This window comes from Haplochromis burtoni, unplaced genomic scaffold, assembly GCF_018398535.1.
Source record: "Haplochromis burtoni strain Fernald_Lab_line unplaced genomic scaffold, NCSU_Asbu1 Contig_103, whole genome shotgun sequence".
Lineage (NCBI taxonomy): Eukaryota > Metazoa > Chordata > Actinopteri > Cichliformes > Cichlidae > Haplochromis > Haplochromis burtoni.
This window is the reverse complement of record NW_024582464.1, coordinates 1,225,357-1,243,111: the sequence shown is the minus strand read 5'-3', so window position 1 is coordinate 1,243,111 and position 17,755 is coordinate 1,225,357. Positions and strand designations below refer to the sequence as shown.

At 39.1% G+C, this 17,755-nt stretch overlaps 1 protein-coding gene across 2 annotated transcripts in view; it reads right to left on the bottom strand.

The window, feature by feature from the left end:
- si:dkey-119m7.4 (uncharacterized protein LOC560629 homolog) overlaps positions 1 to 14,135 on the bottom strand; it is a 16,235-nt gene extending 2,100 nt beyond the window's left edge. The window contains exons 1-9 of one of the 2 annotated variants that reach the window (XM_005931049.3): positions 13,479 to 14,135; positions 11,900 to 12,003; positions 11,605 to 11,759; positions 10,771 to 10,939; positions 10,252 to 10,375; positions 6,572 to 6,681; positions 3,199 to 3,410; positions 2,975 to 3,083; positions 402 to 614 (exon numbers count right to left, since the gene is read on the bottom strand). In XM_005931049.3, coding sequence (XP_005931111.1) covers positions 402 to 614; positions 2,975 to 3,083; positions 3,199 to 3,410; positions 6,572 to 6,681; positions 10,252 to 10,375; positions 10,771 to 10,939; positions 11,605 to 11,759; positions 11,900 to 12,003; positions 13,479 to 13,832 — 1,550 coding nt within the window. In that variant the 5' untranslated portion in view covers positions 13,833 to 14,135. The remainder of the gene's footprint in view (positions 1 to 401; positions 615 to 2,974; positions 3,084 to 3,198; positions 3,411 to 6,571; positions 6,682 to 10,251; positions 10,376 to 10,770; positions 10,940 to 11,604; positions 11,760 to 11,899; positions 12,004 to 13,478) is intronic. The other variant, XM_005931050.3, reaches the window with a different exon arrangement.
- Positions 14,136 to 17,755: the final 3,620 nt, after the last annotated feature.

Here is a 17,755-nt window from a genome sequence, read left to right as displayed (position 1 = left end):
GCTCACAAAAAAGATGCAAGTGCTGCTTCTTGATGTGCCTCCAGGCAACACTGTAGCCTCCTTGGTGCAGCAAGTATTTGATTACATTTACTTACATTGCACTCTTATTTTGCATCTCTAACCAAAAGCAAGATGAAATTGTCTGAGACCAATCAATTCTCAGTTCTCTTTCATTTTGCTTGTGTTACTGGCTTCAGAGATGATCCTAACCTTACCCCTAGTCTATGTGAATATACATTTTCTCATCAAACTCTTCCCCTAAGCTTTGGCAATCAAAGTGACACAGATCAGCAATAATTTTCATTATTTAAAAATGAACATTTTGCCTTTCTTCAAAATATAGGGTTAGGATCAGCACCTATGATGATCTTGCTCAGGTTAAGTCAACAGTTAAGTCAAACCTGTGATTGGATCCCTCAACGTCTTCAATGCTATCAGGCAGCGGCCTGTTGGCCGTCTCAGGAAGTAGCATTGTGAGGGCTGAACCCAGCAGGGGGCAGAGGCCACACAGAACCATGGGAGCGTGAGGACTGACCCCCCTCAGAAGGTACATCATGGGAGCCAGGACGCCACCAGTGCGAGCACACATAGAGCCTATACCAATCCCATTTTGTCTGAAAAATACAATGAATACAAAGGGCCCGGTTACAGGTGCTTATTATGGATATCAATGTGATCTCTGTCTACATGCCATAAAGCTTTGAATAAATTCTGATGGAATCTATTGGGTGTGTGGAGTTGGGTCATGTGAATAATCCATCAAGATGTGGTTTACATCCACTGACGTCTTCAAGGTCAACATGATGATTTATTGGAGAGAAAAAAGGACTCATACCTTAGAAACTATGTACGGTATGTATGTATGTATTGTCAGCATATCCTTCAAGGTCAATAGAGTGACCTGAAATTTAAAGTGATAATAGTGCTATTTAAAACTATGCTTCATACCACCATTGTTTGCACTGACAACAGTTAAGCATAAAGGGATGATATATACTAAATATTGCATTACTTTGGACCTCTGACCTCTTCTTCAAGGTCAAATTAGGTTAAACTTTGATGAAATATCTTTTATCTTTAAAAATGTAAATTCTCCTGCCTTTTTTGTATTGGTAACATTTAGGAAACAAATACTAGTGTGTGGGGATTCTAAATATTACATTATAGTTTGCATCCAGAAATCATTTCCCTTAAAAGTAAGTACTGTACCAAGAGAGAGCTGCCTTGACAGAGGTTTGCACTCTCTGAGTGCCATTGTTGGTTAATGATTTCTTATCAGACAATGTCTTTATGGCATTTGTCTTTTCTGTGGGGGGGTCGTTTCTGCACTTAATTTCCATTACAGCTATTGCTTTCTTGCTCTCACTTTCACTCTGTATTTATAGATAGTAATGTATACCTTATATTTTCACTTACACTATTCCACCTTTCTTATCTGTGAACACTCTTAATAACAAACATGTAATGTAAATCATGCATGAATCCATCTTAGTAAATGGAACAAAGCTGGATTCTTGCAATTTAATGTAGATATAGTGATTTGCTTATGCATTAGAATGAACACATGTTTGTAATACACGGCAACAGCATTCTCAGGGTTAAGATACAGCCAGCAATAATCATAAAGACATTATTTTAATGATATCTCAATAATTCCAGTTGGTATTTATGGCAACAAGGTAAATCTATAAGTGCTTAAACTCACCAGATCACCAGACAGCTATATAGGGTTAGGGAGGTCGGTTTTGGGTTATAATAAGGTTCAGTCCTGTGGGATTTTCATATATCTAAAGTAGGGATGTTAAACTCTTTATTGGCCTTAAAGTCTCTTCCTGCCAGTGTAAATATGTTCAACTATACATTAAATCCTATTTAATAATAGTATGTCTCAGTTTTTCTACATTATAAAGAAATGCTGATATAATAGCTGAAAGAAATATGTTAGCACAAATAAAAAAGCTATCAAACATAACCCAAATGCAGTCCATAATCTATGTCCTCCTTCACATTTTTCCTGTCATCCTCCTCTTCCAGCATCCTGTCAGCCAAATAGAAGTCTGTCCGGGGCTTATGTTTGATACGCCTGATGTAAAGGAAAGCTTTTAACAGGAAAGTTGCAGCGTTTTAACCACATTCTAAACTTCGTTAGCAAAACCAACTCTAACACTAACACTAGTTAGTCAGATGAGTGAGACACTTTAAGTATCATGAGTTATTTTTTTTAAGTTTTCCTAAACCTTGCTGTATTAAATTTAATCTAGCACTTCCGAAAAAAATAAATGTAAACAATTTCAACATTAATCATAATGGGACAAGTCTCAAAACTGCTCTGCAGACAGTTCGACCAGTAATCCGGTGTGCCATACATCTAAAACCTGTTGGTAAGTATTTGGGCTAATGAAGCTTTTCTATAAGCCTGATAAGCCTTTTGCCCAGGCTTTGATATAGTGATGTAGTTAATGAAAGAACTCTTCATGGGCCGAATAACTGGATTTTTGGATGAGCTAACAAAGAAACACCAAAAGTCATGTTCCGATTTCTTTGAATATATATATATATACATGTATATGCATGTATGTATATGTGTGTGTTATATTTTATAATATATATTTGATTTAATTTATTTATTATACCGTAATATGGATTATATTATATATATCTTCAGATACACATGTTGATGTTTTTTCTTACCGTACCATGGTAATACAGGTAATACAATCAAAATCTTGGAAAATTATTCCAGAAACAACTTGCCAAAATGTTTTGTGTTTCCATAAAAATAGGTAACAATCACTGACTGCCTCGTCAAACTGCTTTTGTGGCACCATTAGCAGCTGCCTTTAGAAGACTCCACAGTTCTGATAATAACACAGCCTGTTTAAGTGAAATTGCTAGCCAGAACATGTTTAGCTTTAGATAGTGAAGGAACTCTTTGTGTTGTAAGACTCCCGGGTATTTGGAGGGTAACACTCACCTTATAACAGTGGGGAACACCTCAGCAGAATACACATAAATAATAGACAGAGAGGCTGTGATTCCAAACTTTCCAATCATGGCCAAGACCGTTCTGACGACAGACAAATCTAAAAGAAGATAAAAGGATGGCGAGAAAAGCTGTAAACTACATTTTTAGAACAAGTAGGGCAAAGAGTTAATCATGCACAGTCCAGCTAAGCTGTCCTGAGCGTGTGTTCATACCATCGGGGATGAAGATGGTGAGCAGACAGGCAGTGCCTCCAACTGCTAAGAAAGCTAGCTGGGAGATCTTACGGGAGCGGTTCAGGGTGAACAGGGTGATTGTGCGCGCAGGCATCTCAACCAGACCAAAAATCATCTGAGTCAGGTATATATTCATTCCAAAGTCAGAAATGTTGAGGGACAGGCCATAGTACACGAGGACATTGACAAACCTGAGAATGTAGGAGCAAAGAAAGAAAGAAACGCTTCTGATTGAAGGGAAATGTCATTCCTTTGATACCTTTGAATGTATTATTTTTTGTTCATGGGAAAATGAGATAATTCCCACTGCTGTTAGTCTTTGAAGTTCCTACAGGATGATGCCAAAATAAGTTACATAGTGTAAAACAAACCCAAATCAAAGCTGGTTCACTTGGTTTTCTAAGTAATGAGCAGCAAAGCCTCACAGAGAGTTTAGCTTGTTCTGTTCATTAGTGTTTTTCCCCTTAGTGTGCGTTCCTGTTTTTCCTTTTTGTCTAAGCTGTTGTTTGCCCCTTCAGTTACTTCTTATTTTAGTTTTTATTTTGCAGTTACATCTTTATGGAGATTTTTGACTTTTCAATTTGCGCCTTTGTTTCTCACTCTTGTTCTCTGATCAAGTTCACGTATGCCATATGATTCATCTCCCTGGAGTGCATACAGTCTTTGGGTGTGTTCCAGTAGTCTGTTTTGCTTAGGAAGACTCCTAAGTGAGATAAGCGACCAAGAAGTGACTGATCCAACTCACTGGCGCGATATGGCAGCCTCTCTTCTGTCAGTCTGCCCCAGGGCAGCTGTGGCTACAACTGTAGCTGCCTCCACCAGTGTATGAATGTGAGAGTGAATGAATAGTGGTATTGTAAAGCGCTTTGGGTGCCTAGAAAAGCGCTATATAAATCCAATCCATTATTATTATTATTATTATTACTAAATACTAAGGAAAGAAGTGCCATGCAGTCCCAGAATTCTCTTTTTTCCCCTCTCACAATCTGACAATAGAAAGAGGCAGCAAACTGAAATGATGACACCGGCGACAGGTCACTGGTCGCTTTGTATTATTCTGATTCAACCCCCGTTTTTTTCTCTTGCAAGCATGTAAGTTCTTCAGCTAAATTCCTAGCACAGCCAACTAAACCGCTTTATCTTTACTGACCATTCGAAAACTCGAGAAAAAGAATCTAAAGCATAAACAAAGTGGAACAACTCATGGAACTGTAAACAGCATTTTCCTTCTCATAACCTGCTTATAACCTGCTTATAACCTGCAAGACTGATCTCTGAACATCACAACACTGGAAGGAAAACCACGTCTCATTAGGTTGTTGCTGCATGAAGAATGTAGAATTGCTCTTTAAAGATTATGAACTCTGTTAACTGATCAAAGTCTGTTTAAGGTTCCGTATAATTTGGTTTAAATTAGTAATGCACTTTGCTGTATTGCAGCCTTTAGGATAATCACAAGGGATAAGTGACGGTTCAGTTCATTTTTACTGTGTTACTGAGGAGCACTAAGTGGGGTTCGCCTCTAAACACTGAGCAGGAGGACTAAGTGAAGAGTTTTTAGACAGAGAGGTTTGACATAACTTTGAGCCGTGGTTCTTATTTAAATGCCCCACATAAAACAATGGGGGTAGAACAAGTTGTGGTGAATTAAGATGCGCATTTTGTAGTCCATCTTCTGCACATTGTAGTTTCCGCATCGTTTTTACATTTACTGGCTATAAAAATCAGCCTGCTGGACTATTTTTACAACACACTGATTCACAGTAGATTTAAGGATAGTTGGAGTAACACTGCAAATCCACTTTGGTACAATTCACTGTTTGGTACAATTAAGCAATCACCATCCACGCCAGATATGTGGCCAGTATGAAAGAAATGCAGAGTAAGGTCAGCTGATCCTGATTATAGCATCAAAACAGCAAATGGAAAAAGCTTGAAGTGACAAAAACAAAGACTTTATTGCTCTGGCACAGATGACTATCTCGTGTTTTGACAGGAACAGGGACTAAAGCAACATCCGCATTTCAATTAATAGGAAATGCATCAATAAAAGCTATTTGATGACTGTGATGCTTGTGCGATAGGGCAATATGTATAAAAAACACACAGGGTTAACTGTTTCTCATCTGACTGTCAGTAAGAACTATCTGTAAACATGGATATTTTAGCAGGGCTGCAGTGAATAAACCCCTTATTGCACTGATGGATTCACATTTGAGAATTCCGTGGTGCAAAAACCAAAGGCACTCATCCTTAGCCATGAAAAATGTGATATGACAGGACATCCTTTATATTTTTAACAGGACATTTAGCCCTTAGGAACGATATAAGTCTTAATGCTTCACCTCAACTGTAAGTAGAATCAAACTAGTTCCGCGGGCTTCCACTGTAGCTTTTCATAATCAGATTAGAGGCAGAAAAACAAACTGTCAAAAAGCAAAATTCTAGACTGCAGGGAATGTTGAAGAGGCACAAAACTCCAAACTGCTTCCTATATCATTTTAGGGCCAAAAGTAAAACTGTGCACACAGTGTGCCTTTATTACTCGAGGGGTTTTTCCAGCTTTAATGTTGTTTTAACCCAGTGAGCTAATGAGTGTTTCACTGATTATAGATAAGCCCTTTGTGACTTGGTTCATGGCCTGCACATCCCAGCTAGTTGTGGCTTGCTGTTTTTCGCAACCTGTGTGACATCAGTTAGCAAAGATGTGCCAGAGATGCTATCAAAGTGCATTACATATAGATTAGCAAGCCAACACTACTGTTAGCTGATAAGCTCACAGTTCGACCTTAGGTGCCTGACTGCTACTTCAGCTGTTCTCTTTCTACTGTAAGTCTATTTTAAGCCCAGTATTTTTTTGCTAGCCAAAATTTCATTTTATGTCCCAGAAATAGATTTACCTAAATTAGCTAGCTGGCATTAGCATGAGCTAAGTGCTAATATTCAGCCATGTTATGAAGTATATCAAATAAGTTTGATTTATTTGTTTGTTTTGAGTTCAAATTCAAATAGGTCTTACATGGAGATTTTGTTCAGATGTTATATTTTTCCTGGATAAATAAGACTCAAGTATTTAGAAGCAAGACAAGCTTACTCATTTGTTTTTCCCATGGTCATTTTTTCTGTTGTTTGAAATTTGATTGAGCTTATAGCACTAATTTGTCCTTATTGCATTCCCAAATCCATGTTTCAGACAGACTCTTCAGCCCCTGTTGAGAGTTTAAAAGGTCCCCTTAGACAGGACTGAAGGCCGACATGCAGAGGTGGGGATGTGGATGATAAGCGTGAACCCTCAGGAGCAGTCTTGTGCTCAGTCTGACTCTGACTGAAAAAAACATGTGCTTATACTCACCACAGATAAAAGACAATCAGAGAGTGCTTCCTCATTCTTGGTGTTCGAACAAGGTCAAGGAACGAGTGTTTGTTCTTTGCTACAGTTTTCTCTTCGGTTTTACAGACCTGCTGTGAAACAAGCAAGACAATAGGTATCAGTGTCTGTGGTTGAGGGTGCAAAATATGTTCAGTAGTTCTGTTTGAATAGTTTGCATGTTTAAATGATACCCACTTATCAAAAAACACATGAAAATAAGTAGTGGCTCCTGAATAACAGAGGAGGATAAAAATAGAATAGCAGTGTCATAGAGGGAATATTCTCACTGCTAATAAAAACTATCCTTGACATTCATTTGTAATGAAACATTATTTATCTTTGCTTCTAGTGCTTTAATGATATCTGCTCTAAGCTGTGTTTAATTACCTTCCTACCTACAACACTACAGCTGAGTGGAAAGCCACGTCTGTATAAAGAGCGTAGCATGAGCAGCACGTTAGCAGAGCTGTGTGTGTGGAAACAGTTATATTTAGTAGCACTGAATAAAAAAAGAAATGCACAAGGTGTAAAAATACATTGAGATGAGCTTCTGTGCAAATCCAGTAGTTGATTTGTGTTTTATTTTTACTGAGCCTGTGCACTTTTCCAGTAATGGTGAAAGACGGCTGGCTCCTGCTGACAGATGACGCTGTATGTGTGCTTGTCTGAAATTGATTCACACAGACTTTTGACAAAACCTGTGAGTGTCTGAGACCATGAGCAGGGCTTGAAATTTTAGTCAGTGATTTCTTGCATTGTAACATGAAAAAAATGGGAAATGTGCGGTTATATGACCATCCAAGCAGCTGGTTCACATAAACCTTAGACTGCCATCGGGACACAAGGATTTACTGCACATTCAATAAAGTCAGAGATATTTCATGGAGCAGACGCCTGTGGTTTTTGTAGTTTTCCATATGTTTTTTGCTGAAACCGCAGATGAGAGTGAGCAAACAAAAAAGAGATTCTGTTTGCAAGTTTTCTTTTAAAACCTGTGAGGTGTAAGTAATGACTATATTTTGCATATTCTATAGGACAAATTCAGTTCTAACAAAAGATGAAGAAAAGCGCCACAAGATGCATAGATGTTAAACTGGGTAACTTCAGAGGCAGACTTCTCTCTACAAGCCAGATATTTCTAAAGTTCATATTAGTGTATATATGTTTATGGAAGCCCATTTCTGCCACAAAAAACAAACAAACAAAGGATCCATAACTCGAAATTTAGAGTTATTTTCTCGAAATTTAGAGTTAACAAGTTAAAATTTCGAATTAGTAAGTCGAAATTTCAAGAAAATAACTCGAAATTTCGAGTTATGGATACCTGTTTTTAGGGGTTTTTTTGGTGGCGGAAACGGGCTTCCATATTTGTTTGATCAAACACATGCAAAATGGGGAATTTAAAAGCTCTTGAAATGCCCTGCATTATAGACACCCCATTAATCTCAGGGCCAAAGAGCACATTTACTAGCCAAACTGGCTAGTTTTTAGACTACCATTAAGGAAAAAAGATGAAAACAAAACACCTTCAAAATCTGTAGTTTTATTTTTTTTCTAATCTGACTCCAGGAAAATGTACACTTTCAAGAGCCTACTGCAACTTTAATAAAGAACCTTAAGGGCATCATGTCTGTGCAGTGTACTATGCAGAACCAAAAAAAACCTCCTTTTTTTTCTAGACTTGGAAGTATTATTAAGCTTCCTAGCACTAAATAATGCTGTAGAGTTTAACCAAACTGATAGCTGAGCACTTTACCCCCTTGTCAATTAATCCTCCAAAACAGTATTATTCAGGCTTCAAAAAACAAAGTGCAAAAAGCAGTGGGTGATTTTAAAGTGGCTACATCCACGTTCAGTGACAAGTTAGTGGGGACAACTTGGCACCTTCGTCCTCTTTTATCAGCATCAGAGGAGCACCATTTAAGTCTTGTTCACACAGGGAGTAACGAGATCACACAGAGTCAATGAGTTTCAGCAACTTCCGGTGAAGATGGGAAAATAACCACTTATTGATGCGAATTGGGCAGGTAGGCGAGATAACCTTTTTCAGCAGTGGCTCCTTGCAGGATACTGGTGACTTACAAATGACAGAGTAGTAAATACATTACAGGGGCAAACAGCAACTGAACATCGGCTAGCAACCAACCACAAAGACTTTATCTCTTCCACCAGGGAAGTGTTTTTTAAAACTAAGTTAATGCCATGATCCCAGGTCATTTCATTCATTCATTTGATCTTCGAGTCTTCATTCATTCGTTGTCCGATCGTCTGCTGTCCTGCCGCATTATGCCATATTTCCAGGTCTTTGTGGATTTATGCCAAGTTGTCAGGTTTAAGGTTTTTTGCATGTTTATTTTGTCCTCGCCAGGTTTTTTCATGTTTAGGATGCTTCATGTTTTCGTTCAAGTTTTCCCCGGTTTTAGGTTATTGCTTAGCTTCAAATTATTTTTGCCCTTTTATTTTTTGTACTGCTCAATAATGCCGTAATAAACGGCATGTTTTCTGTTAGAATCAAGTTTTGTTTTTGCGTGTCTGCATTTGGGCCCTCCTCTTCACTCCACACAGTCTGCATCCGCACACTGTGACAGTTAATAATACCATTTTCTTTGTTGTCATAAGGCTCATATAAAAAAATAACATTTGCTGTAGTTTGCCAAAGCTCACTCCAGAATAGTGAGAGAGAGACAGATTTAATTGCATTTGGAAAATTTTTCACGTGTCTCTCATCTGTAAGGCCCAAGACTGTTCGCTTTGGCAAAACAGTTTTGCAGCTGTTGCTCACTGAATTTGGCAATTTTTGTGTTAGGTGTTTACTTAAAGCTGAAATGAATATCTGGAAATCTATAATGATCATCTAAGCACTCATGTAGGACAGCTACTTAATGAAGCTACTTAATTTGATGGGACTGTTAATCAGGACAGTGCTACATGTGTTACTAAGGATACTAAGAACTGCTTAGTCAGCAACATGAAATGGCAAGTTCCATAATTTCAGCTCACGACAGGAAGAGAAACTTATTTTTTTAAGAGTCTATCACCAAAATGAAAAAAACATGTTTTCTCACTTCCTTTCGGTGGTTCCTAAATTTGCTATGTATTCGTTTTTTCAACATTTTCGAACTTTCAAGGTTTTAGTGATGCCTCCCTGATGGTACTGTTAAATTTGATAGGATTCCAGACATCATCAGTTTATTTGCAGTACTGTGCATGTTAGGGAGACCAAAAAGACAAATGCAGTATCTAACCAATATGAAGAACCAAGAGTCCAGTAACAGAATAATCTCAGCTTTAGACGTATCTAAATATTTAGAATGTGACAAACTGTTTTTTGTTTTGTTTTTTTAAATCTTGAAATCTTCTGAGATCTATGTCACATAGGCTAATCCTAAAATTTGGTGATAGGAAAAAAAAAACTTTTTAGATCTTTGATGAACAAACTAAATTTTTATGGTCTCTTAAATTTTTCAATGAGTTGACATAAAGACCTTAGTGTGCAGTAAGACCATGAGTAGTAGCAGTAGACTAGTATTAGTAGGCTTAGTGGCCCACCATCAGACATCTGTCAGCACAACACTCAATGTCAGTTTCGAGTGTTTGCTGTATTCTACAATGACAGCTGTAGAAAAAAAAGCTCATGTGTAAGAGACAGAATTAACCTGTACCTGACACATCTCCAGGTCTTTAATGAGGGGCTTCCCGTTTATCTGCGCTGCCTTCTGGATCAGTTTCCATGCTTCTTCTGTCCTGTCATTGGCCATTAACCAGCGAGCAGACTTTGGCAAAACCCTAAAAAATATATTACAGATAGTTGTTCTTTACACACATACTTGACTCTCGATGCCTTAATTGGAAGCTATGACTTGTCGCATCACCTAATTCTCAAACATCTTAGTAGAATTCAGCTATTATTGACTGTAGTATTAAAGTATTAAAGTAAGGGACAAACAAAGAAGAATTCAAAAGTAGGTCAGCGTGTTTTTCTGTAAGACCACACTGGCTTGTGAGGAATTTCATATAAATCACAACAGTGAGCATTGGCTGTAGTTTTATTTTCTGAACCACAGTGTTCAAAAACTCAGTCTGTTGTTGATTAGTTCCCTTCTTTCTTTGCTTTCTGATACTTTTACCAAATCATTTTTGGAAACTAGTCAAAATTCTAGGCTGGGCTGCTCCACACTCACCAGATGTAGAAAATAAAGAGGAAGCCAGGTGCGGATATAGCCAACTGCAGTTTACGCCAGTCTCTTATGAGATACGCTACACCGGCCAGAAAAATGTAGCCAAAGCCAAAGAAGTAGTCTGTGATTATACCCGCCAACATCCTCTGTTTTGATCCGGTCCATTCTGTGCCTGTGCAGTAAGAACATATTAATACACAAAGCTTGACACACAATACAAAATACTGTATGAAAGATATACCAAAAATAAATAAGTAAAAACATCAGTCAAGTCTTTGATTAAAACTACTTTCTATTTTAGAAATGTCACTGTACACGTACTCTAGTACTTTTTTTTTTTTTACAAATTTAACCTGCATGTGCCAAAATGGTGGAGTGCCACCATTAAAACTGTGGTTGAGCCCAAGTGTTCATTCTTGTTAAATTATGAGAGAAGAAACTATTTTCTCCCTTGATAACATCTAATGGTAAGTATAAATGCAGGTTTTAGTTTAGGTTTATAATGCCATGCTTTGTAATCTTGTAAGCACTGTGCACCACATTCATTTATCTTCAAAGTAAAGAAGGAGAAGCAAAAACTGTACGTAAAACCACAGCAGTCTAGCCAGTATAGGTAACGTAACATGTTTTTGTAATGTGAGAAAACTTTTCTTTGAATTACTTCCTTTTAATTCCTTTGAACAACAACAATTCATATAAGTTGATGATCTTGGTCAAAGGATAATACACATATCGTGCTGATCAGAATTTTTATCTGCACTATTGACACTTCAACAGTGAAGACATTTAGCATCTTGTTTAACTTCTGTTTTCGTGTAACCACTGCAGGACACTGACCAAGGACAAAGGCATTCATGATAACACCAGAGATGGATGTTCCAACCATAAAGCGAAGGGCAGTGTAGATGTAGAAATTAGGTGCGAAAGCAGCAGCGACTCCAAAGATAGCCTGGCTAGCTAGGTTGACAAGGATAATTATCCTGCGACCGTATCTGCGACAAAAGATTTCAGAAGTTAGTCATTCCAGTAAATGACACTCAAAAAATTCTACCACTACAAACTCCTAAAAGAGTAAAGTACTTTGTATTCAGATCAATAGTGCTCTGAAATGGGTATGCTATGTTTAACTTACTTATCAGCCAAGTGTCCAAACACAACCGCTCCAACAAGAAGGCCAAACATGTAGATAGATGAGCCCACATTGTTCAGGCTGGCATTATCGCACACCAGGTCCCACTAGGAGGAAGAAAAGCAAGATGTTTCATGAAAACTCTTAAACAGTGGAAAACAGGAAGGCGCAGTGAGTGGCACATTGGTACAAATGCTTTACTTTGAAAGGGATTGGAGACAATTCTGTGATTTTAAACAGCTAGAATACAAATTGATCCCCACAGTCACCCTAGACAAACCCTTTACTCAAGGACATGATATCTCAGAAAGATTGGATGTGATCATCATGAAATTTGGCGAGATAGCAGGAGACGTTCATGTCCCTCACAGAATAAGGTCTAATGATAGTGTTGGCACTAACATGAATTTTTTTAAGAACTCGGGAGTCATTTAAAACATTATATTTTACTCTTGGACCTTGAGAGAGCTTGATCACATAGGGATATGTAAGGAAAACTGCACTTTGTTAAAGCCTTGTGTCACCTGACTATAATTTCAGTGGTCACCCAGAGAGAAACAGTTCATGTAGAGAATCACTATCTTTGGTGTTGTGGCACTCTCCCGTAAATTTGAATTCAGGAATCTTTAAGTTGGGCAGCACAGTGATGCAGAAAGGTCACAGCAAGAAGCCCTAGGTTCAAATCTGACATCTGGTTGAAGTGTTTCAGTGTGAAGTATGCATGTCGCCCTCGCGTTTGCATGTTTTGTCCACACAGAGTCCAAAGACATGCAGCTAGTTGGGTTAGCTTAATTCGTGATTGTAAATTGGCAGTAGGTGTGAACGTAAGTGTGAGTGGTAGTTTGTTTCTCTGTGTTAGCCCTGCGACGAGCAGTTAACATGTCAAGGGTGTACCCCTCCGCTCCCTCTATGGCAGGTAGGATAGGCTCCAGGCCGACCGTGATTCTGAGTTGGGTAACAGGAAAAAATGGATGGGTGGATTCTTTAAGTTCTGTGTCTCTCTTGTTCAGTGTCTCCAACTGGATATCTGTGGTAGAGAGAACTCTGCAGCCTTTCATAAACTTCATTAACTTTGTCTCAACAAAAGGTACTAGAGTGTTTGTAGGACGCTCTAGCAAAGTGCTCTTTGGTTTTAGAACTAACATTACAGACCAGTGAGGTCCTTTATAGCATAAAAAGCTAAAATGCTCCAGGCCGACATACATCTTCTAATCGAATGATGAGTCGATTGTCCTAAATCAACTGCACTTAACTCATAATTTTCTGCTTAGTTACTGTATTTACTGGAGATGAATTGTGTCTTACATGTGACAGTGCCCTGTCCAGTTACATCATTTTGGTCATGTAACTGCTGCTGCTCCCCGCCCCTCACGTGTATGTTTCAAAAACATTATCCAAGTATGTAGGGATGCCTAGAGGGTCCTGCCCTGCATGAGTCCAGCTCTCAACTGTAACCCCATTCACCCCTGTCTCAAATGTCACCAGAGGCCATTGTAATAAAAGTGTTAAGTCTCTTCACATTCCGTATCTCCATGCTGAACACATCTGGGTTTATCCAAGAGGCTGCTGGATTTACACTCACCTCAGTTACTATAGTGTTTTGAAATGTCTCTGTGCTGTACTCCCAGCCCTCCGGGCAGCTCCTGCGGGTAGGATGTCCATTGCCAAGAGATTCAGCACTGCTGTGGTTTAAAGGGACGGTGCAGGACAGGTCAAGTTGTCCATCACGGGTGGTTAGAAGGCTGAAGTTTGAAGAGGCTGGAGTCCACGCTGAGAGCCCGGGAAAGCGGCATAAATGAGGAGGGACTGCCCCGGTGAAGACTGAAACCAGCATGTGGAATGCCAGAAAGATCTGAGGTAGACAGATCCACACATATAAGCTCTTCTGGAACTTCCCAAAGCCTCCGATAACAGAGAGGATTTCATCAAAATTCATTGTGCTGACTGTTGGTGAATGCACAGTTAAAATCTGCCTTATTATAACTAATCGGATCTAATTCAGAAAGTCCAAAAGAGCTCCTAAAATGAAGCTGGAATACATGCACAAGCAGACAAAGCTTCAGTCAAATGTCTAAGAAAAAAAGGCTGGAATTTATGCCTGTGCCAGGCTGATGATTAACAGGCAGAGTCACTCTCATTCATATGCAGTCACACCTGTGCTGCGCCGCACTCTAAACAGCAACCTGTGGCTATCTGTAGGAAAGTGTGCAGCTCTCTGAGGGTGATCTAACCTCCGAGTGATGGGAGTGAACCAAAACAGGAGGGAGGAGGTTCCTCACTGTGGGAGGAGCTGCTGTGTAGTGGGCTGCTTGCCTTTTGACTCTCCGCCCCTCCTCAAAAAGTTTCATAAGAATAAATTAGGTAACCCGTTTTGACTTTTTACCAAGAATTTGTGGCTGTCTCTCCCAGTTGACAAACAACTTGATTCAGCTGAATTATTTGCCCAGCATTTCTTGCAGCAATAAATGCGGATCAAAAAAAGTTCTGTTTGTTTATGAGAAAACCCAAAGGCATCACATGGCTCCTCAGTTTCCTGTATTCCAGTTGTCAGACTAGTTCAACTTGTTGTTAGTGTGACTGAAACGGGGGGGGTGTCTTTGGTGGTGAGGCAAAGAAGCATTACCCATTTCAGAGCACTATTGAGGAGGAATTAGAGCTGCTTTTTTATGCTATTCCATCACTAGCTCACCACTTCCCAAACATATCCAGTCATCAGTCATCTCTTGGTTTGTGCTGCTGATAGTATAGTTTAAAGAACCTCGATTATTTCTCCGGGGAATCCTCATGCATAGTAACTTATATGCAAACTGGAACAGAGCTCTTAGGGGTAATCTGAGAAGACTGGCATTCTTTGATTAGGCGTGGGGCTCCCGACACTGTCAGTGGGAAGGACAAGAAATGACTTCAGGAAGAATAGAGGAGTAGTTACATATAATGATCGAAAAAGACCAGAGGCAACTCAGTACAAGCCCTGCTACTGAATTCTAAGCAGGAAATACAACTCCGGCACTATTACATAAATGCTACTCGTCACTTTCACAGAAGGAAAAAGTAGCGTAAACAACTTTAATTTTTCAAGAGCTTCTAACAGTGTTCATTTCTGTGCCACCTGCACTGCCACTCATTCCACATTGCAGCACCATCTTGTGGTTACATGGAAACAAATGGAACTGTACAAAGCTGCAAAGAATCAATATATTTTTAATACTGGAGCTTTTCTGTAGTCAGTGTGGACAGTGTGTCTAATTAATTGTGTCTGCTTTGAATGGTCGACCCCAAATATTTAAACTCTACCAATTTCAGTATTCACCTTTTCATCTGTCTCGCTCTCATTCTTAAACATCTATCATACCCTCAACAGTTTCATTCCTCTTCTCGCCAGAGCATACCTCCATGTATCAGTACATGTCTTCTCCATTCCTGAGATATCCTCTCATTTTCCAATGTTGTGTTAGCCAGTCTCCATATCTCAACAGGTATATCTGGACTAACTGCCTTTTTCCTTCATCACCCTTTTCATAGCTGCCCCCACGTCCTTCTTACTAATCCTCTGGGCGTCTTGATTCTCTATCTTTCCTCCATCCGCATTCCCCTTTCTCTCATTTTCTCATTGTTTTCTATGTAAAATGTATGTAAAATCAGAAAGCATTGATGCTAATTATTTAACATCTATAACAACATCTTTAACAAGAAGCAGTTCAGAGCTGATCCCCAGTGTAATCCCACCCCCAGCTTAAAACCATCTGTAACTCCTACCATGCACCCCACAAAGAAGCCAAGGGATATTTGGATATTTTGTATAAAGCAGTTTTTTGTGTGTATGGATGATGTGTTGTTGAAGTATGTTGATTGCCAATGAAAATATAATTTCACATTTTAAAGGTCAACACGCAAGTAGCAACCCACTTAAAATTAATTTACAGCTTTTTCATAGAATATCTGTTTATTTGAAGCCAAGTTGGAAAGCTCCTAAAAGGAAAAACTGTAATGCCAAACTGTGACAGAACTGAAATGCTTAGGTTTTGAAAATCAGCCTGTTTACCATGTGGCTTAAATAAAACTCAACACTAATCAAAGACAGATCATTCGTGATGAGGAGGGAAAAACACAACCAAAAAAAACCCCCAAAAGAAAAACAAATGTTATGACTAAATATTTTTTTTTAATTTATGCATATGTACAGTATGTATGTTCTAATTACTGTAGGGTTAACTATTCATCATTGAATCATGATGGAAACTAACATGTTTTAGTGCTTTTATGGTGTATAAAAAACGTTGCCGGATCAAAAAGCTTTTCACACTTTTCCACTGTGAGAAGGTGTTCCTTTGGTGTTGATAAGAATGTAACTACATTACTGTGGTAGATAATGACAACTTGAACATGTCTAAACTAAAGAAATGTGAATGAACGGCAATGCTGATCCAACACATTAACACCACAACAACAACAAAAATAAATCCACCAGACCCAAATACCCCAACTAAATTTAAGATCCTCTAAAATTTTATTTTAAGATATCAGAGGATTACACTCAGTTTTCAACATCATAATACCAGATATCCTGGCCACCATACTGGACCACCTCAGATCCCCCCTGCCACCTGCTCCTGGATCAAAGATTTCCTTACCAACCAACCAACCTCAATCAGCCTGGTGGAATCTGTCTCCACCTTCAGGTTTCTGGGCACCCATATCTCAGGTGATTTCACTTGGACCCACAACACCATCACATTGGTAAAGAAGGCCTAGCAACAGCTGCACTTCCTCTGTGTCCTGAGGAAGAATAAACCTCGACCAGAAGCTGCTGCTGGCCTTTTACCACTGCCTGGGTGTTTGCAGGGGCCACAACTGTGAACAGGAAGGGTGCTCAGAGGGTAATTAGCTCAGAAACTCATTGGCTGACCTTTGCCAACCCTGGAAGCCATTGCCACTCATGCCACTCACACAGTGGCATGAGTGGCACTCTATACTCTCTATACCCAGACATGTCCTTTTTTACTGCTTCCTAGCACTTTGTTCTCCAGTGTGTGCCTTCCTTGTTTTGTACATATTCCTCTACTCCTTTTGAGTGTTATGAACATGGGTGAATTACTAGGCCATGGGGGCACATCCCTTGGAACCAGTAGGGGCTGTTACCCTTCATATTTTCATTTATTTATTTATTTTCAAAGTTAAATTACACTTAATACTGACCCGGGTTATATAATCACATGTATCTGGCTAACAACATATGGAAAGCACAGACAGCATAGATTACATTTGGCCGGTTGGCAAATTGAATTGTATTAGTGGGTCCAAGTTCAAGGCAGGATGGTGGCTTAGCCGGCAGAGAGAGAGACACTTGCTGAACCCTCTGATGTCACCTGTGGTCCAGGGTTGAGGAATATTAAGACAATTTAAGGCCTCCTGTTAATGACTTTGCTTTAAAGAATACCAGAATGAACTCTGCTTTAGGTAGGTGATTTTAAAGCATGCACAGAATGTAAAAGAATATCAGAAGAAGTATAATCTCAAAGTAATGTGCTACAAAACTTTGAATGCGTAGGTGTGTAGAACGTTTGTAAAGTGTGTAGTCGTGATAATCCTCCCATGATTGCAAGTACAATAGCCAGATACTCACAGAGTGCATGATATTGTAAAGAGGCTTATGTACTAAACATTAGCATATGGAAGTATGCAGTTGAATAAAGGCTCTAGCCATGGTTTTGGTCAGTAACCCTAGTAATGCCAGTCCCACTATGGTGCTACACATAAACACTAGCGAATCACCATCACTATTAAGATTCATTCACTTCAGACTACTACAAAATCCAATTTAAAGCTGTTCTGCAGCAATGGAGGCTGATGAAGCCTTGA